General features: G+C 43.6%; 1 protein-coding gene across 1 annotated transcript; it reads left to right on the forward strand.

Annotated features, from left to right (window-relative positions):
* The first annotated feature begins 164 nt into the window (after positions 1-164).
* On the forward strand, positions 165-24,543 carry HEXB (hexosaminidase subunit beta). Its single transcript, XM_030567518.1, has 14 exons — positions 165-481; positions 895-1,046; positions 2,446-2,511; positions 3,255-3,301; positions 3,602-3,712; positions 8,635-8,736; positions 11,935-12,064; positions 14,726-14,906; positions 16,174-16,260; positions 16,977-17,049; positions 18,266-18,440; positions 19,065-19,155; positions 19,973-20,077; positions 24,262-24,543. The coding sequence occupies exons 1-14, from the start codon at positions 207-209 to the stop codon at positions 24,323-24,325; spliced, it is 1,659 nt and encodes a 552-aa protein (XP_030423378.1). The 5' UTR covers positions 165-206; the 3' UTR covers positions 24,326-24,543.
* Positions 24,544-24,965: the final 422 nt, after the last annotated feature.

Consider the following 24,965-nt stretch of genomic DNA (forward strand, 5'->3'; position numbering starts at 1 on the left):
AGGACCCTGGCTCAGCCAGCCCTGAGCTAGGGAAGGAGCCAGCACCCTGGCCTTGGCCCCAGCGTCTCCACGGGGCGGAAGCCGGCCCGCCAGCACCGAGGTCCGGAGGGAGCCCGGCTCCGCCTTGCTGCCTCGTGACAGGTCGGAGGCGGAGCTCGGGGATCGTTTGACCCGGTCGGCTCATGATGCAGGGACAGCGCTGAGCCATGGAGCCAGCCCGGCTGTTCCTGGGGCTCCTGTGCGCCTCCGCGGCGCTGGCTGCCTCCAGCCTCCACCAGCGCCCCCCGCAGCCCGAGTTCCTGCTGGAGGAGCTGGAGCTGGAGCTGGGCGAGTCCCCCTCTGGCTCCCTGTGGCCTCTGCCCCGCTCGCTCCGCATCCTCCCCCGCCAGCTCCAGCTAGCCCCGGCCCGCTTCCAGCTGGTGCACGGCCCGGGCTCCACGGCGGGGCCCGGCTGCGCCCTCCTGCAGGACGCCTTCCGCAGGTGAGGGGCCCGGCCCGCTGGCGGACCAGGGGCTGGTTCTGCGCCCGCATGGCCCGGCTGGGCTCGCGCTCCTGCAGCTCACCGTTGTGGGGAGAAAAGCAGAGCGACTTATGAGCTGGGCAGATAAACCTGCCTTTGGCCGCTGAAAGCGACTTCCTCCCCCCTAGGTGCAAGCAAAGCACAACGGAGGGGAGGGAGATCTGCACTTCAAATCTCTCGGGACTGCCTGTCTCTTGATTGTTTTTATAGGGTAGCTGGTAATTGGGGGTGGGAATTAGCCTGAAAATTCTGTGTCCTGGTTCCCTGTACAAAATTTGCTCAGCTCCATTGTACTGGTCCTGGGTACTGAGGGTGGGATGGAGAGGCCACTAATCACTTCAGAGCTTCCTTCCCTGTCTTTGCTTTTTGTGCAGGTATTACGAGTACATCTTTGGTTATTCCAAATGGCAAAATCAGGGTCAAAGACCACTTCCTGCTGGAACAGAGTTACTTCAGCTTCAAGTCATAATTGTTTCCAAAGACTCTGAGTGTGACAATTATCCCAACATCACCTCGAATGAGGCTTGTGAGTATCTGATCTGGTATGAAGTATATCTAACTGGGGGAGGAAGGAAAAGTCCATTGGAATCATACACTTCAGCTTTCTACAGGTCAACTTTTTTCCTTGTACAGCTATAAGAGCCATTCAGAATTTCCTCACTAACACTTATTTTCCAAGCACACAAATGTAATAGTCAGCAGCGTATTTAAAGGTTTATTACAAATGAAACTGAGTAATAATAGGCTCCCTTCTGCTGTAAAACGACCTTGAAAACCTCTCACGATTGTAGCAGCCTGACACTGATTGCTGCTTTTATAGCTCTGATGAGTTTTTTTTTACTTATCTTACTAGTTAAGTTGGTCAGTGACTTCTTCAGTTTATGGTAAATAGGTTAAATAGTGGAACTCTTAGACCTTGTCTACGCTTGCCCACGCTTGGGTACAGGTAGCTATGTGCTGCAGTGAAAGGCAGGTTGTGTCCATAGTCACTGTGAAATGCTCTGACAGTGGGGAAAAGCTCTGACTGCTGGAGCCTTTCCCTGCTGCCTCCCACTGCCAGAGCCTTTTATCCCTTCTACAGTCTTTCACTATGGTGGGGAAAGGCTCCAGCAGTATGGAGACAGCAGGATGTTACCCTGCTAAAAATAGCAGCGTAGACATGGGAGGTGCTGCTTTGATCCAGAGAGAGCTGTGAAGGGTATATACCCCAGGGTTCAGATGTGTAGGGGACTCTGCTCACCTAAGCAGGGCTTCACTGTCTGCCCTGTTGTTTATACCTTTGCTAGCTGGGTGTATAGTGTCTGTATTGTACATGCTGCCCAAGTGTAGCTCTGCCACTAATAATAATTGCTATAGATCCTGTGGTAACTGACACTTCCTCATTTCTAATTCTGCAGAACAAGATTGAGAAATATTCAAGACTTTAAACATCTGTTCAAATTGTAGAAGGTGGGGGAGGGATGGTTTTACATTTTCTTACTTATAGATTTACTTCCTTCTTGAAATAACTACATATGCAGTAGCAGTAACCTTTCTTAGCATAAACACTGCAGTGTTTAAATCTCAAGAAATATAGGAAGTATTTACTGCAATAACTTTCTTATTGCAACATTGTGTATCTACTTTTCCTTCCATTGAGTGAAACTTCTTTTTTTCAGTAACAAAATGAATTTTCATTATTAATAAATATATTAATGCATGTGCAAAAGGACATACATGAATTCAAAGCTGTAACAGTACAGCACCACCACTTAAAAGCAGTGGAAGTCAGAGTTAGAAGTTGTTATAAGAAAAGGTTAGGATTTGTAGAGTCCTATTCTAGCGTTATGTCAGTTAAAGTCATTATTATATTTTGTTTCAAGTTAACTAATCCCTATTTTATCTTGTTGAGACAATAACTTGTATTTTGTCCATTTCCATCAAAGATCAGTTAAGTGTAACAGAACCTGTGGCAGTACTGAGGGCAGAAAAGGTCTGGGGTGCATTAAGAGGTAAGTTGACATTTTATATGCTGTTCTCTAAGGGTTTTAATACTGTAGAGGGAAGTATTTTGTTCCTGGTTGTATAACTAAAGCAAATACATTGCAAGAAAACCATAGAACTACGAAAAGCGTACTCTGAATATTATCTAGTACATGAATGTCTTTGAATGAAAACACCTATCAAGATTTTATCATGCTGTTTAAGGTTCTGTTTTCCTATAACTTGTGGAAGAAGGATGTTGTCCAAATCCTTCTTAAACTTGAAACTGAAAATGAGCGTTCACACTGAATCTGGAATTTCTTCCACTGTGTAACTTTTCTCTGCTAATATTTGAAAATAGAATTGGACTTCTCAGTATCTTGGAATTTTCTGGCTCATAAGCACAAGCTTATTGAAATCCTCCTGTATTACTCTGGAGGGCTGTATGTGTGAGGGTTTCCATTCCTTTACAAGGTTAATTTGGTGCAGTGGAGCAGGGTTAGAATATTTAAACTTAATATACATAGAACAGTGGAGAGACATTTACCTTATCTTCAGGATTAGCAGTTTCCTCTTCCCAATTACTGAACTAAAGTTGGGTCTTGGGGGTGCTGAGATGCAGTATACGGTGGAGAGGAGAATGTATCTCAAAGGATGCCTGAAACATGCTTCTTAGCTATGTAAACTACAATAACTGGTGATGGTCCCATGTTTTAGTGACCTAAGTATTTGGATTGTTCTCCACAAACCTCAATCTCTTTGATTCTTCTAGGTTTGGAAACCTTCAGCCAGTTGGTCTATGAAGATGACTATGGGACTGTGAGTATAGCTATTAACTAAAAACACATTCTTGGTAGCAATAGAACCACTATTGCTAAGAGGCACTACCATAGATCTTCTAGACTAGAGGCTGCATTGATGATCCTACCCATGATGTCTTGTCTTCCTAAATGGTCCCCTGAAGCTAGTTAATATAGACTTCTCGATGTTTGGTTAACTTAAAACTTTTAAAGGTATTATCTATTTGAGCTATATTTCTGTACACTGCACTGTAGCTGAACTTTGACAATCTGTTATAAAATAACATCTTTTTAATTCTCCAAATCCTGTTTGTAATAGTTCCTTATCAATGAATCAGAAATCACTGACTACCCAAGATTTGCTCACAGAGGAATCTTACTTGATACATCAAGACACTTTCTACCCATCAAAAGTATTCTTGCAAACCTGGTAAGTTGGCATTTTGTAGTAACCAGTGCTTTTTCCTCAAAGGTCTGGTCAGGTCTTGTTATATACCTTATCTTGACAAATTCAGTAAATCTGTCACTGTAAAACAATAACTTCATACAATAATCATAGGTGGCTAATTGTTAAGAAAGCAGGTAATGCCAGAAACCTGGAGACAGTAACAAATGCCTATATCAGTTGCTAGGCAACTTAGAATTGCCTAAAAGTGTCTAAAACTATTTGGTCTAGTTTCCTCTCTGTCTGGACATACAGCAGGCTTTAACTTGTAAATTTCAGTGTAAAAAGAAACTGATGGGGTGGATGGACTGATGAAAATGCTCTAGATTTACAACAGAGGGACTAACGTCACTTGGCACAAATATGCTTCATAACTTTTTATTTAAATACAAATGGCTACAGTAACGGGCCAGAAAACTGAAATGTTTGGGGGAGCGTAACTTGTTCAGTATCTACATGCATACAAAGATAAAGGCACATTCAAAACCAACTATTTAAAAAATGAGAAGGAGCAGCAAAAGTTCTCTCTTACCATGTAGTAGTATCAAACAAGCTGAATTTTCCCAGTAGTAGATGGGATAATGTATGGCCCTTAACTGTTTAAGGGAGTGAGCAAATGAGCCCTTATTGAATTAATATTTTTAATTTAGACCATCTCTTCAGGGCTATGGGAATAGAGCTATTGGAGGGGCAGTGTGGTTTGGTGGCTTGAATATGTGGACTTGAAACAGGGAAATCTGGGCTCTGTTATATACTGATTTATTGCAAGACCCTGAACAAATTACAATCTCTCTTCCTCCACTTCTTCCAACTGAAAGGGGAGATACTTGCTCCCCTTTCTGAAGCATTCCTGAGGTTTTAGTGAGTTTCTTCTGTCCACGTCTTTCCTGCTCTGCTACTCCCATCCTGGTTGCTTGTTTTATCCCCATACAAAGAAGAGGACAGCTGCTATAGGAAAAGCCCCTGAAGTCCTGGCCTCAGGTCCCCCTATTTTGAGGAGTTGATTGATAGCACTTATTTCTTAATCAAACAGGAAGTGACCTGTGCATCTACATCATGATCCTAAAAGAGGAAATTGGCCATGAGTTGAGGCGGGGAAAGAGATGAAAAAGACCATAAACTTTTAAAAATATTTAAAGTGGTTCACAAATGAAATGGGATTAAGGTGCAGAACCACATTTTAAGTGACTTAATTACTGTTTCAAGTAATAGTGACAGGTAGCTTTCCTTCTGATTCCACTTCAATGTAGTTGTTTTAACACATTCAACAAGGGTTTTAATTAAAGTTAATCTTGATGCACTAACATCCTGCATCCTTCAGGTGATCTTGTAATTTGATTTTCAAATACAACTTCATAGTATTCAGAGAGCCATGGGGGCACAGCATTGAAGTTCATGGTTTCTGGCCTCCTAAAAACATTTTTCTACCATCAAGCAGTCTTTTCTAACCACTAACTGCACAACTGAGGAATGATGTAGATGCTTTTGACAACCTAGCTTTTCCAGATTGAGTGGTGTGTCTTTCTCTCCAACCTATTATATAGAGGCTGTGTCTGCCTGGCTCCACTGTTTGGACTGTGGGGATATGAACTGCTGTATTCATTAAAGTGCTACACTGTCACTCCCAGTGCCGGCTTTAGGCCGATTTGCCCGATTCCCGGGAATTGGGCCCCGTGCCTTAGGTGCCTTTTTAATTTTTTTTTTTTTACTTACTCCGGCTGCGGTCTGCTCCGGGGTCTTCCGTGGCCCTGCTCCCCTGACCAAAGCAGGAGCGCGGCAGGCCCCGCGGCCCCGCCCCCCCGGCTGGAGCTCCGGCCGGAGCGCGGCAGGCCCCGCGGCCCCGCCCCCCCGGCTGGAGCTCCGGCCGGAGCGCGGCAGGCCCGCGGCCCCGCCCCCCCGGCTGGAGCTCCGGCCGGAGCGCGGCAGGCCCCGCGGCCCCGCCCCCCCGGCTGGAGCTCCGGCCGGAGCGCGGCAGGCCCCGCCCCCCCGGCTGGAGCGCGGCAAGCCCCGCCCCCCCGGCTGGAGCTCCGGCCGGAGCGCGGCAAGCCCCGCGGCCCCGCTCTCCCGGCTGGAGCTCTGGCCGGAGCGCGGCAAGCCCCGTGCCCCTGGCTGGAGCTCCGGACCCTTTAAATAGCCCCTAGAGCCCTGGGGTAGCGGGGGGCTATTTAAAGGGCCAGGGCTCCAGCTGCCTCTGCCACCTCGGTCCTTCAAATAGCTGCCGGAGCCCCGCTGCCCCGATGCATTCCCCAGGGCTCCCGCGGCTATTTTAAAAGGTCCAGGGCGGGGTAGAAGCAGGGGAGTCCCGGGCCCTTTAAATAGCCCCCAGAGCCCTGGGATAGCCGGGGGCTTGGGGGCTTTTTAAAGGGCGAGGGCTCCAGCTGCCTCTGCTGCACCCCCTGCCCGCACCAGCCCCGCGCCAGCTCCTCACCCCCTGGCCACAGCCAGCCCCTGCCAAGCCCCCTGCCCTGTCTCCAACCAACCCCTGCCACACCCCTCTGCAGCCCTGCCCAAAGCCAGCCAACCCACACACACACACCCCTGCCCACACCAGCCCTGCACTGCCCACCCTGCCCTGTCTCCAGCCAACCCCTGCTGCACCCCCCCTGCCTGAAGCCAGCCAGTCCCACACTGCTCTGCCAACCCCTGCTGCACCCCCCCTGCGGCCCTGCCTGAAGCCAGCCCCCATCACACTCCCCTGTCTCCAGCCAGCCCCGCACCCCTTGCCCTGCCTGCAGCCAGGCCCTACCTCCAGTCAGTCCCTGCCCTGCCTTGAACCAGCCCCATGTCCACTGCTGCCCTGCAGTTCCCAGGGCAGTAACCTGCACACCTGCTTCAATGAGGGGGGGCAGGGAGAGCTGACCCACACACATGCACACCCCCAGGGAGTGGCGGGGACCCACAGATGTGAAACGGTCATTAATAACCAATCAACAGCATATATGATGCAATGTACATAATATATAATGTTATTTATATAGTTATGGAAAGTAAATAATACATGGAAGAAATGAAAGGCTTTTTTTTTTTTACACCTTTTATTTTTTTTAAGTCATCCCTGTCAGGGCCCCGCCGAAACTGTTCGAATTGGGCCCCGCAGTTCCTAAAGCCAGCCCCGGTCACTCCCCTGCGTGGATGCTGTAGGCACAAACTAAAAGGTGCCTAGTATGCGCCTGCAGTATCCAATGGGAGAGTTAGTGTTGCACTTTAATGCATACTGCAGTTCACGCTCCCATAGTCCAAGTGGTAGAGCAATGTAGACAAATTTTAAGATTACCAGACTTTTTTCACTCTGACCTAACCTGAAGTTGAGCCTACCCTTTGAAGGTAATGCATTTAAAGGAACAGCAGTGATGTTAAACCTATCTTGAAGATTTCAGATTCACTGCTTCAAACGGATCAACGTTGTAGTGGAAAGGCGTATATTTGCCAATAACTATGCTATAGCACATGCAGCACTGGGTTATATGGTTTCCCTCCACACTCTTTCAACCTGGTTTACTTGCTAGAGGAAATATGTGCCAGGGGTCATGTAAAGAAGCCTTTGAATATGAGAATATATAACTTCCTCAGTTCCTTACTGCCTTTTTTTGTTTTTTTAAGACTGAATCATGTGCTTAAAGTCTTTTTCACTATTCACTGCAGTTTACCTGTAACAACTGATGCATTTAGATCTAAGTCAGCTGGTATGTCGACTCAGTGTGCGTTTGACCTCTAAAATATTTATTTTGGGGATTCTGTTTGTGCCCAGCAAACCAGGTGTTTGTACAGTCAGTAATTTATAGACTCTCATGCTGCATAGTCTTCAGCATTTCCAGTGAAAATAATACTTGTTGCTCTTTTCTCTGAAAGGGCTGACATCTTAACATTCTAAGAAAGTTAGACAAATGTAAGTTGACTGTCTTAGGATTTACGTTATTCTTAAAGCTTACCCCCATTTCTTGCTTTCCTAATATTTTTTAAATACACTAAGTTTGTGGCTCTAATACCCTCCCACCTTCTTGCTTTTTATGTCCTTTCTGCTTGCTTTAAAACATGCAGAACTTTCCTCTTATCTGTCTAGCTAAACTTCTGTTTGAATTCAATACTAATCTTCCAGTAATGAATTACAGACAATTACCAATTAAGTTAAAGTACTTGCTCTATCATTAATAAGGTGGATATCATTAATAAATTTGGAGAGACTACAAATGGTGTAGGTCTTAACTTGGCTTGAGCCAGAACCTGAAAAAGAGATGGCAACTTTTTTTTATGATCCCCAAAGTGGGGCGTCCCATATATCACATCTAGTCTTAGTACTACAACTCCATATGGAGAACCTGTATTAATGTGGGACATCTCAGTTGTATCCATTTCCCAGTATTGCTGCCAAATTAATTGTAAACTGAGGGAGAATACTAACCCTGGTGAGGAAACAATAGACTATAAAATTCAGTCGGAGGCAAAATAAAGTAGAGACGTAAAAACCTGTAGACTGTAGAAACCTTTGGCACATGCTTGCATCTAAACACATGGTATTTGGGGAGAAGCGGTGGTGATATAATGCTATCTGACTATAGCACGGCATGGAGAATTTGCAGGATTTGGTGTGAAATTCAAACTCTTCAGTTTCTTAATTTGACAGCTGCTCTCCTATGAGCCGGTCAGCTAGAATCAGGTTCACTACTTGCAATGGATGGCTAGAGAGAGGAACAATAGGTAAAACACGTAAAAGCAGATACAAAATGCATTTAGGGTTCAAGAATATGTGTGACATCGGAGGAGGTGAGGACACTTTGCAATGCTCCATAAGGCACTACAGGATACTGCAGCCGAACCTAGAGCAGGGCCGGTAGTAGCGCCCTTCAAACAGTGATGCAGTGCAGGTGAAGCACTGAACTAAAATGTTAATCTTGCATTGTTCGTTACAGGATGCCATGGCTTTTAACAAGTTTAACGTTCTCCACTGGCACATAGTAGATGACCATTCATTCCCTTACCAGAGCGTCACTTTCCCTGAGTTGAGTGGCAAGGTGAGTCAAAAACGTGAGTGGAATATTTGAATTTCTTGGCATGAAATACCTAAACATTTTATTGTAGGGGATCTGTTGCGTTTTGAAGTTCAACCCAGACCAGTGAGAGGCTGCATTTTTGCTTGACCGATAACCCTGAGCGCGTCAGAACGCTCTGCTGCTGTAGCTCCCAGTTTGGACTCTTTCAGCCATCAACAAGGAGGCACTGAGTGTCTGTGTGTTAAGCAGCCCTGGTTCAGCAACTCCGACTCCAGCAGCCTGCTTGTTACAGCACTGCCACACTCTGGTCTCCACCAGCCTCGGTTATTACTAGCCAAATGACCCCCAGCACACCTGAATTTCCCCCAAACCATCTGCCCTGAAATGTCCAGCCCCTTTGTGGATCATTCAGAGCAGTAATAAGAAAGGCTATGTTTTAGTCATGGGTATTTTTAGTAAAAATCATGGACAGGTCACGGCCAGTACACAAAAATTCATGGCCTGTGACCTATCTATCCATTACTTGTACTATATACCCCTAACTAAAACTTGGGGGGGGGGGTTGTGCTGTGGGTGCTCTGAGGTGGCCTGGGACCCCTGCTGGTGCTGGGGGGTAGGGAAGGTTGGCAGGGCTGGCAGGCTCCACGCAGCTTCCGGGAAGCAGATGGCATGTCCCTGCAGCTCCTACAGGGAGGGAAGGCCAAGGGGACTCCACGTGCTGCCCCTGCCACTAGCACCAGCTCCGCAGCTCCCATTGGCAGGCAGGGGCAGCCCAAACAGCCCCTTGATGTAAGTGGCGCACCCCATCTCCCAGCCCTGAGCCCTCTTCCACACCCAAACTACTGCTGCTGCTGGGGAGGCTGGGGGGGCGGTGGCCCAAGACTGCCCCAGAAGTGGCTGCTGCAGAAGTCACGGGATCCGTGACCTCCATGATAGGCACACAGCCTTAGTTATAAGGTCCGTTGCTCCTTTACAAAAACAAAAGCCCAGCAGTTTGTTGCTTTAATTGGAGTTAACAGTAACTTAAATTCAAATGCAGCCCTGGGATGGGTTGGATTAAAGTAAAACAAGTTTATTAACAGAAAGAAAGAAGTTTTAAGTGAGATCGAGTATAAGGGATAAAGACAGAAATGGTTACAAACAAATAAAAGGGCAAACATGCATTTTAAAGTCTGAATCTTAATCTAGCAAGATACAGTCTTTGTTCAAGATGGTTTTCTCTCATCCACGGTCGTCTTTCCAATTTTTTGCTGGCTGGCCTGGCCAGGACCCGTCACAGAAATCAAATCACTTGGTTTCTTTGACTGAAAGTGAAGGATAACTTAGGAGTTCGCTCCCCCTCTCTTTATAGTTCAGTGAACCTCTGAAATCCATTCTTTTGAAGGGTACAAAGGTGATTAGTTCATGCTGATTAAAGAAGCCATGAGGTCTGGAAAATAAGGCTCCGTGTTGGTTCCTCCCCTGCTGTGGTTGCTACTGTGCAAATTATCTCTTCCTGCTGCAGCCTCTAATACAAATGAATAGTCCACTGAACTTGGGCCCCACCTGGTTTGGGATGTGAGCAACCTTCCTTTGTCTACGAACAGACCTGCTTATCACCTTTACCTAGGCCCAGCTGTCTGTCTTAAACATGTTCTAGTAACATAATGTAACGGGAATTCATAACTTAACCTTACATGTGAACACACAGGCATTTTACAACAATATTAATAACCAGCGTGGTATTAGTTTTCATGTGATACCTTCCAAGGCATATTTTGTACAAATATTATTGCATTAGTTTGTAAAGTGTGAGTACAGGCGTGCCTAGCATCACAGCATATGAACAGTATAAGTGGTACATCTAGCTTCTCAACTGGCCTTGAAAAAAGAAACATTGTTTGTTTGTTATCAGTGTTACCTTAAGTTCAGCAGGCATCTGCAGCACCACAGGCATAGCCCAGTAAATGAAGGTGGTCTTGCACCATATACAGTTTTCACCTAGTTTCTGCAAGATAAGCATAAGACTTGCCAATCATGCATCATTTGCATATGCCAGTGGCTTCTCTGCAGTCTTCTATGATCCAACAAGCAGAGCCACTAGTGAGATCTCGTACCAACTGATTAATGTTTCAAAATATACTACAGAATATTCATAGCATACTATGAAAGTCTTAAATGACACTTGTTAGTGTACATCATTATGCTGGTTAATCACTAATTCGCAGTGGATCACCTTATCAATAGTGAGGTTCTACACAAAAATTTGGCCAAATTTAAATTTTGTTGATTACTCCGTTATTGGAATTCCATCCTATTGAGCCTAAGCACGACAAATATATCTCTTCATATCAAAAATCCAATGGCTTTGGGGTAGAGGTTTGAAGAACTTATTTAAAATCAAGATGGGGATTCCATATGGTGCACTTGGGTCAATGACAGTCTGTCCTGCCTCTTTCCAACCTGCAGGCTGTGGGAGGGAGAGCATTTTGCCTCAATGACCAGTTGCATTTTTTTCAATGCCTGTTTCTGCAGTTGAGTCACCATTTAGCTAGAACTCTGAGGTTTAAGATCCTGTTTGATAGCCACGAAGGGTCATGTTGTTGTCCGTTGAGAATTCACTTTGTGGCTAGCATGTGCTACACCGAGTCAATAACTGGGAGAGGCTCCTGTCACTTTCAAGCTGCAGCTGGGGGGACAGTACAGTGCTCAAACTCAGCACCATAAAATGGACGCTGGGACTGACAACTGGAGACCTAGTAACTTCAAACTGACTCCACCTCTCAACTCAATCAGCCTTTTTCTATTAATTTGGTCTTTCGCGTGACCAGCCAAAGGGCCCATAATGTTTCAGAACCAGTAATGCTGGTATGACCAGGTGGATGTGTGGAGAAGTCTAATAAACAATGACTTTGTACTTTGTCAACCCCATGACTCTTAGAGGAACTGGCTTGTTCAATCAGACTTTTTTGTCACTGGAAATTTCCTTTATTAAGCAAGATCTAGGACAGAATAAATCTCTCCAAGTGCAGACCATTCATTCTTGTTGGATAAAAATGCAGTTCTCCCAGGGCTGGGCTGCCAGATTTATTGGACCATAATTATCCCTGGTGTAATTGCACATTATTTGTGACTTGCTTTTGATCTGAACTGGAGGAATTCCAGAATTTCAATACCTGTTTTTTTGCAAGTTCCTTGTATACTTCATAAACATTCTCTTTAAATGTGAACATTTCACAGGGCTCTTATTCCTATGATCACGTCTATACGCCGACTGATGTCCGTCTGGTGATTGACTATGCTCGGTTAAGAGGTATTAGGGTTATCCCAGAGTTTGATAGCCCGGGACATACAAAATCTTGGGGGAAAGGTAAGATCCATGTCTCTCTAACAAGGTTACAAAGGTTAATGCTTGTAATGAAATGAGGCACAGAGTAATGTGACTATATGAATTACTACCCATGCTCAAAGCACATTATGAAGATTTTGAAAGACTTTTCAGTGAGAGGTAGAAGAATGATAAAAGCCCTGAGATGGATTCAGTGAAGATCATTCCATTTGTTTGAAAAACAACAGTGACATTGGAAGCAATTGAAGTCCTATGTTAGGTACATGCTGAGCTTTCATTTCCTTGCAGAGTGGATATGCACAAGTGTGGGCATAAGCAAGCACATAAATGCAGCTGTATTTATTTCATTATCTGAGCGCTTTAGAATTTTCAGGACTCATCATGACGTATTCTAGTTCAATTGCTGTTAGAATGATGGAGATAGGAAGCTGATTCAGCTTGTGGAATGCAATTACAGTGAGGAGTGGAGTCTCACTTTGTTGTTTTTGAACTTATTAAGGCAGCGTTACAATGAATGTTAACCTACTACATCATATATTACTTATTCGGGATCAGGTGAATATTTTAAAGAACTTGACTAAAGATTCTAGCTTACTTGCTGGGGAGCCTTTCTCCTCTGATTGCATTAAAAAGGGTGACCACATTTCTAAATACCTGTCCCCTTTTTGCCAAATCTGTTGGGTATGTATTTGGTGTGAAAGCTTTTCCTTTACAAGGACAGTCTGTTTTACCATACCACAGTTCTGTAGGAGGAGAAGTCACATTTTTCCAATAACACGATACTCTACCAAAGCATAGATGACAGCGACATAGGTCACTTGCAGAAGTTGGGGGTGGCGAACACCAGAGTAACACTGTGAAATAAAATGCCAAAACCAATACTGTACAGGGCATTGAGATTATCTAGAATTGTTGGAGGAGGCCACACCACTTGCTGTTCCCTTAGTGTCTATTTTGTATAGGTTTTTTGTACTGCAGTCATCACCAGAGCATCTGAACACCTTCCCGTAGTGCACTAAGCAACGTGATTACACATCTGTCACGTTGTTTCTTCTCTTATCCTCTCCCCAGAAGGAAAAGTGTGTGGAGGGGGAAGAGTCTTGTTTGGTAGGGTGGTTGTGTGGTGTTTGTTTAAATATACCTGCTGAGTCTGAGTGTCTGTTTGTTTGATCAATTGTGATCAGATTTGCAGATGACCATACAGTTCTGGAGAAGTGACAAAAGGCCAGAGCCAAACTGTAAAGTAACAGTGATTTAAAAACAGTGGGTGTCCAGACAAAAAGAAGAAAGTTGGTATAAAAATTCTACTGTCAGGGAGAAGAAATAGGGAGGGTACAAAATAGATATAATGAAATAGCCATTGCTTTTTACCTTGTCTTAATATTGACATTTTCCATATAACTTTGCATTGGTTTCTGCAAGGAAGGTGTTCTTAGGACAGGTAGGTGACAAGGACCCCTCTCCTAAATTAGTGTACAATATTAATTTTCACAACTCATATCCTAGTTTAGTTCATGTAAGTTGACCCTTCTTGACTTGGTGACTCAGGAGGTGGCAGTCCTGCAAAACTTTTGTTCTCCTTTTCTCTCTTTCCCTAGTTGCTCAGTAGGGGTGTTTTCCTGTGCATAGTATTGGGATGTATGTAGACCTTCAGAGTAGCAAAGTTAGTTACTAGTGGGATGGGTCGGGAAGGCATGGAGAGCTGTGATCTGAAATCAGCTTTCTAAGATGTCCCCCTGAAAACCCACCATTGCCTTTGCTTCCTTCCTAGACTCACTGTGGCACTTCCCATCCATAGAGCCCTGCGCAGATACAAAAACATGTATCCACATCCAGTCCGCAATCCTCAAAAATTGTCTCATCCGTGGACTTGCGGGGCTCTAAACAACTCCACAGATCACTGCGCAGCAGGGACACAAAGCTGTGTCAAGCCCCCAACTGCCCCAACTTCTCCCCAGAGACCTCCTGCCTGCTCCACTCCTGCCGTACCTCCTTCCCTGCTGCAGGCAGGGAGGCTACAATTCTGGGACCTTCTATGCAATGCTGCCCTCCCCCTGAGGGGGCGTGGCCATGCCTACACTTTTGCAGTGGCTCTAATGCATGCAGCCATTGCCGCCCGCTTGTTTAAAGAACCCCACCTTCAAAATAGCACTGGGTTCACTTCCTTCTGGGAGCTGTAGTTTACCTCCTGCCTCTAAGCTAGGGATTACAATTCCGAAAATGCCTAGCACGCTGCTGCGTGATTCAGAGAGCTGAGCTGGAGCCTGCTGGCTGGGTGACAGCCACTCCGTCTGTGTGCTGCAAAGCCCTATACAGATACAAAATTTGTATCCGCATCCATGCTGCAATTGGAAAAAATGTTCTGAAGCGGACGTGGATACAAAGCAGATTTGCAGGGCTCTACCCATCCAGGGATGCATCAGAATCTGGTTTTCCAGATGGTAGCATGGTCTGTAAATATTTAGGCATTAAACTGGGCTTCAGGAAGTCCTGAGTTCTAATCCCGACCCAAACTACTTCTGTGGTCTTGAACAAGTCATTTAACACTCATCATCTTTTGCTGATTATATAAAGTAGGAATAATACTTAAACCAGTCTTGAGTGCGCTAATGTTTGTAAAGCATTTTGTCTAATACACAGAACTACGAGTTCTTTTATCCTTTTAATGGCTTCTTTTATTAGGTCAAAAAGACCTTCTCACACCATGTTTCAATGGAGAGCACCGGAGTGGTTCTTATGGACCTGTAAACCCCATTTTGAATACAACTTATCATTTCATGACTGACCTCTTCAAAGAAATTAGCGGTGTATTTCCTGATGCCTACATCCACTTGGGAGGAGATGAAGTGGACTTCACTTGTTGGTATGATGTGACAGTTCAAAGCATAGAGGCTGGTGCATCTATAATCTCCCTAATGTCAGCAATTACGGCATTCAGTTCAGTGATGCATATGGAAAGTAATGTGGCTCTTCCTGGTTGATGTAAGGGTGGAGTCTCATGAGCTGAGGTTTCTTTTAATCATAGCCATGTAACAAGATGCATTATAGGGAGAAGTGTTTGCAACTTCTAGGAAGTTAAGAGACTAGAGTGGGGCTAATTCTGTTTTGCATGGAGGATTGTTTTGATTAAAACATTCAAAGTAACATTAAAGTTGAAAGATGCCTTTATAAAACTAAGAGGTTAAAAGGGAGCTACAGCCTTGCAGAAAAGTGGTATATGAAATAACTCATATGAAATAACTCATCTAATCCAAAAAATTGAAATCTTAATGCATTATAAAAACTGAAAAGCAGCCTCTTCTTAAATAAATGGACTTTTTTCTTTAAAAACCTGCCTTTCCTCCACCTTTCCAACTGGGTTTAAAAGGACAATAGTACCGATAGTTCAAATTAACAGCATGCCACTGCTTAAGTTACTTTAAATGGTAGTGAGTACTGAATATTTTGGGGAGTGACTATTGATACAGAAATTAGGTTCTGAAACCTGCCTTACAGGCATGGTTCCAGTGGAACTATGTTGAAATGAAACTGTCTGAAATGTTTCAATTTTGGCAAATTCCACTGAAATTTTTTCAACGGGCTTTACTAAAGTCTTCCTAGAGTTGGGAAAATGGAGTAGGGAAAGTTCTGAAAAGAAATTAGTTATCCAAGACTGTACTAGTAATTTAACACTTCATACATATTTTAAAATATCAACTTGATCAATTTAGGCCTAATCTAGAAAGGATTTAGATTTATCTACCTGCCTGCTGCTCCACCCTGTTCCTTGGCAGCCCACCAGGCAGACTGCCTTGGAGAAGGGGACCCTAGGGCTTCTGGACAGCCTGCCAGATGAATTGCCCCAGAGCTGGGAATCCATCCTTTTTGGGGAATTTTGGTTTTGTTCTGATTTGGAACAAAACTCAAAGTTCAAGTTTTGAATTTCTAAAGTTCTCTGTGAAAGGGAATTGCTTTTCTTTGGGTTGTGACATTTAAGTTTTGCCTCATCTTATGCACCTACTGCTACCGATATCCCTTTATAACACATAGCAAGCTGTCTTGTGCTAAGTAAAACTTACATTATTGGAAACTGGGTTTGGGAATCTTTGTAAGGAATCAGAATAACACTGCTAATATTTTCCGCTTTTAAGGAAATCTAACCCTGATGTGACAGAGTTTATGAAGCAGCAAGGATTTGGCATTGACTATGCTAAACTGGAATCTTACTATATTCAGAAGTAAGTTGTTTTTCACTTTCGTCAGCATATTTAATAAAACTTTCTTCCCAGTCCTTTACCTCATCCTCAAAGTCTATCAGCCCTAAAAACACCTAGTTTGTTAGAGTGCATGTATGATGGAGTGGAGGGAAGCTGAATTACGAGAACACCCATATTTTTCCTTTTCAGAGGTGGAGTATGAAACTTACAACTTTGTGTGTGGTGCAGCATTAACATTCAGTGCTTGCATGCTAGTGATAAGCATGCTGTAAATACATACATCAGATGTGTCTTGTCATTTAAATGTCTTAAACCAGAGTTGACTGTTTAAAATTTTGGTAGAAGGACCCAGGTGTAACCTTTTGTCTCCCTCATCATTTTTGAGCTAACTTGTTCCTTTTTTTTTTTCTTTTAACTAAAACCACACCCCTTTGTAGCAGTGAATCTCTGGCTAGAGTCACCAGTTTGCTTTAATGCTCATGAATTTCCTGACCATATGGCCACTTCCCTTTCACAGGATTCTTAGAGCTGGTGTCTTGTCCTTCACCCATCCACCTTACACAAGAAATGCAAAGATCAGGCTCTCTCTTAGGCCTTCCATAACACTGCACAGTGGGCTGAAAACCTGTTACAGCATAATCACCACACAGGCTCAGTGTTTCTGCAGTAAAATGAGGTGATCCAAGACCTGCTACTGTCATTCTTAACTGTAATCCTATTTTATTTTAAAATTCTAGAATCTTGGATATTGTTTCCTCAGCTAACAAAGGATACATAGTCTGGCAGGAGGTGTTTGATAAAGGAGTAAAGGTAAGATCTGACAAATGGACAAGTCACTTAACAGCACAGGACTGCAGTAGGCTTGCAAAATGCCTTGGTTAAACAAGTATCTGATCCTGCAAAGATTAAGGCATGTGAGTAGTTCACTGACACCAGTGGGATTGGAAAGGTGCTGAAACTTTACAGAATTGGAGCCTAACGTGATTCATAGACTTTAAGATCAGAAAGGACCATCATAATCATGTCGTCTGACCTCCTGCACATGGCAGGTCACAAAACCTCACCCACCCACTCCTGTAATAGACCCCTAACCGCTGGCTGAGTTACTGAACTCCTCATTACAACTTAAAGACTAAGTTACACAGAATCTACCATTTATGCTAGTATAACCTGCAGGTGACTCATGCCCCATGCTACTGAGGAAGGTGAAAAACTCCCAGGTTCTCTGCCAATGTGATCCAGTGAAAATTCCTTCCTGACTCCAAATATAGAGATCAGTTAGACCTTGACCTCTCAGCCAGACACTTGAGAGAGAATTCTCTCTGGTAACTCAGAGCCCTTCCCATCTAGTGTCCTATCACAAGCCACTGGAGATACTTGCTACGTGCAGTCGCAGATCAGCTACATGCCGTTGTAGGCACTTTCATCAGACCATCCCCTCCATAAACCTATCATGCCTTGCTTGAAGCCAGTTTGGGAAGCAGTGGGGTCAAAAATCCTGAGTTAAAATGCTAGAACAGGAACTTTACCAAGCTTCTTTCCACTGCACTTGATTTGAAACTGATAGTCCTAATGACTTCAGAACTTCTTGACATGGGTGGGAAAGTCCATAGAGTAATCTGTTTGTCCTGGGCTCGGTGATCTATAATTTTGTACTCTGAAACTACACTGGAATAGTTCTGATATCTGAACTGGGAGTTAAAGTTTACGGATAAGTTGCTTTCTATTTCATCCAGAGCAACCCTAAGGCATTTGCTTTTAAAAGAGATTATAACAAAATGAAGTCTGGAACATATATTTTAAAAAAAAATCACATTAAAATTAAGTTCTTGGACTTAGTATATCAGAGAATACTCCCATTTCTTTAGAAAAAAATACAGAATGGAAATCTGCCATCTTTGAAATACTGGTCTTACTAAAAGAAACCCTTTGTTTGGAACTAGACTCAGGTGTTCAATGATGAAACTAATTGCAAAATCACATGTAGCCATTTACTTATGTTAGTTTGGTTTTTTTATTTTTCTAGATAAAACCTGACACAATAGTTGAAGTGTGGATAGGGAGTTTGTATACCGCAGAACTAAGCCGTGTAACAGGAGCTGGGTTCACCACTATCCTGGCAGCCCCCTGGTACCTAGACTATATTAGTTACGGACAGGACTGGAAGAAATACTACAGCGTTGAGCCACTCAACTTCCCTGGTTTGTTAAACTGCATTTAAATTACTCATTTCTATTTGGATAACTACTTGTATGTGGCTTTTTTATGTGCACTTTGATTTGTGGCATAGGCTCTGAAGGCTGGGGGGAGGAGGTGTCTAGGTGGCTCTTTTTCTGGGTCACTAATACAATATAAATATATGCAGTTATTTGCATTATGTGCTTACAACATCCCCTGACCAATACAAAATTCTTCATAAGAGAACCACAATGCCCAAATTAGTTTAGTTTTTTTTTTTGTTTTTTTTTTAAGGTAACTGCTTTTCATAGTTGTTGCAGTCTTCACATCCATACACTTAACTTCCTACCCTTTTTACGTGATCATAAATATTTACTGGTACTTGAGTGCACTTCAAGAAATATAAGTTACTGAAGCCAAATTGAATCATTAACTAACATGTCAGACTTCATTTAGTTCATGTGAAGCTTGTGATCCTCCCTAGACTGTATTAAACTTCTAATGTCTGTGATATGCTTAAAATGTGCACACTAGGTTTTTTGAAAATCTACATTCAGCTATCAAAGGTGAAGGTTATGGCAGCTGCCTGTCAACTGCATTTAGCATGGAAATTAACTGTTCATTCCGTTTTTGTGGTTTGAATACAGGGTGTGAAAAGCAGAAAAAGTTGGTGATAGGTGGAGAAGCCTGCCTTTGGGGAGAATTTGTGGATGCAACTAACCTCACACCAAGATTATGGTATAGAACTTCTTGATCACTTTCAGATTTTTTGGAAAACGTTAACCGTTATGGGGATTGAATTAATCCCATAATCTATTTAGATTTTAAAACCAGAAGGGACCATTAGTTCTTCAAGTCTGATTTACATATCACAGGCCATTAAATTTCACTGTTGTCCAGGTTGAGCCAAATAATTTTTACTCAACACAGTATTTGCCCTCAGACTAAATTGTTGTGTGCCACAGGCAGAGTAAAAGAGACTGAGGTGCCATTAATCCCATGGATGGATTAGGTGAGATGCCCGGATGATCCTAGCAGGTGATCCATGCTGCAGAGGTAGTTAAAATCCCCCAAGTCCCTGCCAATCTGACCTGGGAGAAAATTCCTTCTTGCTTCAGATAGGTCAATCAGTTTGACCAAAAGCATGTGGAAAGGACTCACCAGCTAAGCATTAAAGAAAAAGAGGATTCTCTGTACCACCTCAGAGCACTGACTCACTCTATCAGATGTCCTGTCTCCAACTGTGGCCAGTCCCCAATACTTGAGAGGAAGGCTAAAAGCCCAGCCTCCATCTAGCCAATTGTGCATCAGGGAAAAAAAATGCATCTTGATCTCTGCAGGTGCTTCAGCATAAGATTTGATTAACCGTTGTCAGTGCAGAGCTGCAAGTATTATGAGGATGTTGAGGGCACTGCAGCACTTTATAACATTGCTTGTTGCTAATACTGGTCAGTGGTAAAAAACTGTTTCCTCTGGGGTCAAGCCCCAGTATTAAATTCATTCTATTCTGGGAAATAGAATAAGTTCTTCGACTGAATTGAATGTCTTTCTACAGGCCTCGAGCAAGTGCTGTTGGGGAGAGGCTCTGGAGCAGTGAAAATGTAACTAACATACAGGATGCTTATAACAGACTAGTGAAGCATCGTTGTCGCATGCTCAGGTAAGATAGCAGGAGTTAGAGTAACCCTCAGCTCCAGGATTCATTAGAACTAATGAATTTCAATCCATGCACTGTTTTAATGCATTTATCTTGCAGTCTTCAATTCTAAGGTTTGCATGGAACAACTACTTAACCAGTAACTGTAGCTTTCTCTAGTTAGTGGTACTTCTGCATAGTCACACTTGTCAAATGCACTGCGTTTCATGAGCTTTCTAGAAAAGTCATATCCATTGGGTCTGTACAAACACTCCTTCGTGCTACCAAACACTCAGCCAAGGTCACATACGTACAGGTCATGGGGCTAAAGAGAGAGCTCCCCGCTCTGAGGGTTCTAATGGAGGACAAGTGTGTCTTGACAAAATGTCCAGAAACTTTTCCTCTGAAAAGAATGCTAAGTCCAAAATAGACCTGCTGAAAGATGATCAGTAGCTGCCTTATTTATCTACAAATCTAGGGATTGAAATACACCACATTTCCAGGTATTTCTAAACCTTTTTATGGCTGACTCAGACTCTTACTTACCTATCCAGGGACAGAAACAACTAGTACCTGCTGCTTATGATATGCAGCCACCACAGCCAATACCTAGCATAAAACTAGAGTAGATTATCCAAATGGCAAGATTTGGAAATGACTGTCTCCACTGCAAAAGTACAGGTCCTTTCAGTAAGCTAGCCTGCCTACTGAAAGAATGCCATTTTTAAAAAAAGGTGAAGAGCCCCAACTAATCTCTCTGTGAGGACAGGGATAACAAACTACGGTCCGGAGTTGGAACTTGATACTAGAAAGAGTCTCTTCTGGACAAGTAGTGCCATACATTAGGCCCAGTCTAAATGCACTGTTGCACTAGCTTAACCTTAAATCAATTTAAAAACACTCAAGTGTCTACACAAGGGTTTGCATGAGGTTATTTGAACACTCATTTAAACAAATCAAGTTGAGGGGTCAGAGAAGGGTTTCCACCAGGTTAATTAAATATTTTTAAACAGCTTTTAGTTAAATGAGGGCCTTTATGCCTTTCGTCCAAAGATCTAAGGTGCCTCTCATTAATAATGAATCCCACCTTTGCTCTGAGCAGGGTCTTGTAAGAGACTGAAGACAAGGGATGAGGGAGAAATGAACTGTATATTCGAACTAGATTATCTTCAGCATAGCATGGCCATAGATTGACCATTTTTCCTTACAACAAACACGCTCTAGGCCAGGGGTGGGCAAACGTTTTGGCCTGAGGGCCACATCTGGGTGGGGAAATTGCATGCATGGCCATGAATGTAGGGCTGGGGCAGGAGGTTGGGGTGTGGGAGCAGGCTCAGGGCAGAGGAGGGGTGCAGGGTGTACAAGGAGGCTGGGATGCAGGCTCTACCCTGACACCACTTACCTGGAGTGAGTGCGGGGTGGCAGGAGCACACATCTGGACCAGGGCAAACTCCAGTTTCATGTTGCATGTGTTATCTAGAGCAGGGGTGGGCAAACTACAGGAAGCAGCCGGCATCATGGCCCTAAGGGAGCAGGGGCAGAGGGCTCCATGTACCTCCCCCTGCAGCTCCCATTGGCCATGGTTTCCCATTCCTGGCCAATGGAAACTTTGGGGGAGGTACCCATAGGCAAGTGCAGCATGTGGAGCCCTCTGTTCCCCCTCCCCCAGGGGTCACAGGGATGTGGTGCCAACTGCTTCTGGGAGTGGCATAGGGCCCATGGCACCACAGGGGTGGCAATCTCATGGGCTGGATCCAAAGCCGTGAGGGGCTGGATCCAGCCCATGGGCCGTAGTTTGCCCACCCGTTCTAGGAGATAACAAGTGCAACAAGAAACTGGAGTTTGGAGAAACTTGTAATTTTTTAAGGCTGGGTGGATAAGGACAGAAACTTACATTAGAAAATGTAAGTTCAGGTATCACCCGTTGTTGGCATAGATGAAACTTCTGCGGAAGTAACGGATGTGAACTTCATTCTCTTGCTGGATTGTGTCAACAGCAGCATTTGTGCATTAGATTCTACCTCCTTTTCCAGACCTATGTGGATTTTGCTGGCATACAAATCCTCACCTTGAGAGAGCTTATTTTAGACAAAGCCACCTGTCAACAGCAGGACTAGTGAAGAGTGAGATGCCTCCTTTTGGGTTATATTTTGATCCCAGCATTTCTTGTACCAGAATCTAAACCCCAGCCCCTGCCTGCTGGGGACAAACCAACTGTGAACACAAAGGAAAAACTACCACTATCCTTTCCCCGTATCAAAAAACTCATCATCTTGAAAACAAAGTGTGTGGAAGATCAAAGTTCTTGTGTGTAGCCTTAAATTACACACTGCCTATGCGAGGCGGGACCTGCCTAAACTTTCCTTTCTTGAGATAGATTAGATGTAGGGACCCAAACAAGGTGAGGATAGTCTAGTTTTTTAGGACCTAAGCACTTAAGTAGACTAACCTATCCTTCCAGCAGTGTCTTTGCATCTAAGAGGTTCAAAGAAGAACTCCCAAAAGGCAGTGTCTGTGAGCCTTGCTGCAATGAGGAGTTGTGGACTGAAGTTGCCCTTCTATGTTCTTGAGATGTCTTTGCTAATGTACCACTTCTGGGCTGCTTTAGCTGTCTGTGTAGTGGTGGGTGGGGGGAAAACTGAAAAGCTTTCCAGGCCTTGAGGGAAAGTCCCATACTTGCAGCTAGCCTCCTAGCTTCTTATAACCTTGTGCTGAATCTTCTCCTCACAGACTGCTTTTATAGAGCATGCCTGAAGCTCAGGGCAGGTGGTGCATCCCGCAGTAGGGATTATGCAGAGGTTACTCAGAACTATTTCCCCATGTAAATGATCTAAACAAATTTAAACTCTACCACTAACGGTCATGCTGAGATGGCACAGTGCTGGAGGGAGGAGGACTTGACAATTCCTAATAGTAAAGATACCATTGTAAATGCTCTTAACCAGGGATTTAATTGAGGCAGTTTCTAGGTATTTACTGTTACTGCACTTTCTGGGTGGCTGCATTAGCATCTGACTCTTCAGTTAAAAAGAAAAAGCTGTAGCCCTTATTCAGAATGTGACCTGGTGTAGCACTGAGGCTGGAGCAAGCCAGTATTTTGAAGGCACTCAGTGCCCTGCCCGCCTCAACAAACAAAAGGAAAACTCCACACCAAGGCCCTTATTACTGCTAGTGCAGTGGTGATAGAGTATAATGGTGACTGTTCAGAGCCACAGCTGTAACTCTCTCTGTAGGAAAACACAAGCCCAGCTGCTACTGCTGTAGTCAATGGGGCTGTAGGATTGGCAGCAGAATAGCTAAACCCACATTCCACACAGAGTGGGGAGATAAGAGCCATGCCTTTTATCTAGAAGATGTCAGTGCAGAATCAATTAAACCCGCCACAGAGGGGTTCAATATTTAATTGATGTATTGACTACCCCATTCCTTTCATTGTAGCTTTGAAGCTTAATTTAAATGCCAAAATTAAATACTGAACCATTGATCATTTTAGCAGAGATGCTACCACTTCCCATCCCCAAACTTTTTTTAACCCATACTGCACAAGATTAACTACCACAGAGTTTCTACATAAAGAACTGTGTGGAAGTCAAGGATCTACAACAACATCAAGTCTGATTTTAAAGACCTTAGTATTTCCTTCACAGGCTGCTGCCCCCAAAACTAGAATAGCCTTAAAAGACTGAAGAGGAACTGAGTGGGAGTGGAATGAACCTGACAGACATTAATGCTATACTGCAACAGGGGTCTTGTTCACCAGACTATCAGCTGTACTACAAACTGGCCAAAAGTAAAATAATTAAAGCTACATATAAAGGCAAAATATGGTCTATTTTCATAATTCTCCTGCATGCTGCTTGTTTTCAAATGGCAGCAAGGCTATGCTGAAAGAACCCCGTCCTAAGATTTTGTATTCACTCTAAGTTAGGCATTTGAGACCATTTTCTAATATGCCAGTATCTCTAATTAGACCACACATAGTAGCATACTTCATATGCTAAGTGTGACTTTTAAAGCTCAGAATGGGGCCATCTTTTCATCCCCTCAGTAAGTCATCCATTATTTTATTGCCTTCACTGACAAGTTCTCATACTACTTAGGCCTAATTTGCTCTGTAAGCAAAGCTAGCACTGTCTCATCTTACTATTTGTACTGCTAGTTCCTTTTATATAAGTGTGCACAGTATAAAACAAATTTTCTTTTAACAGACGTGGAATAGCAGCTGAACCGCTGTTTGTCGGGTATTGTGATCCTGAATACAGAGGCCGGTAACTGTTGTAGCAATATTTTACTGAATTACCTGAAATGTCTCTGCGGGAAGTGAATCTACACACTCAGCACCTGAAATTTGCACTGAAAAAATAAATCCTGAGATGCTGGAAGTTAGTTATGTACATTTCTGGCAGAAATCATAGATATTTTAAAACTATAGCAATTGATACTAATACAATAATAAATTACAATAAATGTACAGAGAATCAAGGACTCATTTACTGAAACCTCTGTGTAGTTACACTGTGTGTATGAAGCAGGTTTTATTCCTACTGAACATGCATAATTCCAAATGGCAGCTACCCGTACCTGACCTAGATATGGCCATCCATATAGCTGTCTATTGGAATTCTTCACTCTACAATCCTTGAGCATGACAATCACAACGACATAACTGACAGACCACTCAATGTTAGGCAGTAGAGGAAACAGAACACAGTGCCTAGAGGCTCAGAGCTTACAGTAAACTATCATTAAGTGGTAAAGGCAAGTTATTTATATAAATGTGTGACCATAAGGGGTATGAACAGTACACTTTTGATAAAGCACAGCTGCATAAGAATTATGTTAGCAATACAAGCTTCCTCAAATGTACTCTGGACAGAGTATGAGGGAAAGAGAAAAGCAGTTCACTGTGTCT

Source organism: Gopherus evgoodei, chromosome 6 (genome assembly GCF_007399415.2).
Source record: "Gopherus evgoodei ecotype Sinaloan lineage chromosome 6, rGopEvg1_v1.p, whole genome shotgun sequence".
Classification (NCBI taxonomy): domain Eukaryota; kingdom Metazoa; phylum Chordata; order Testudines; family Testudinidae; genus Gopherus; species Gopherus evgoodei.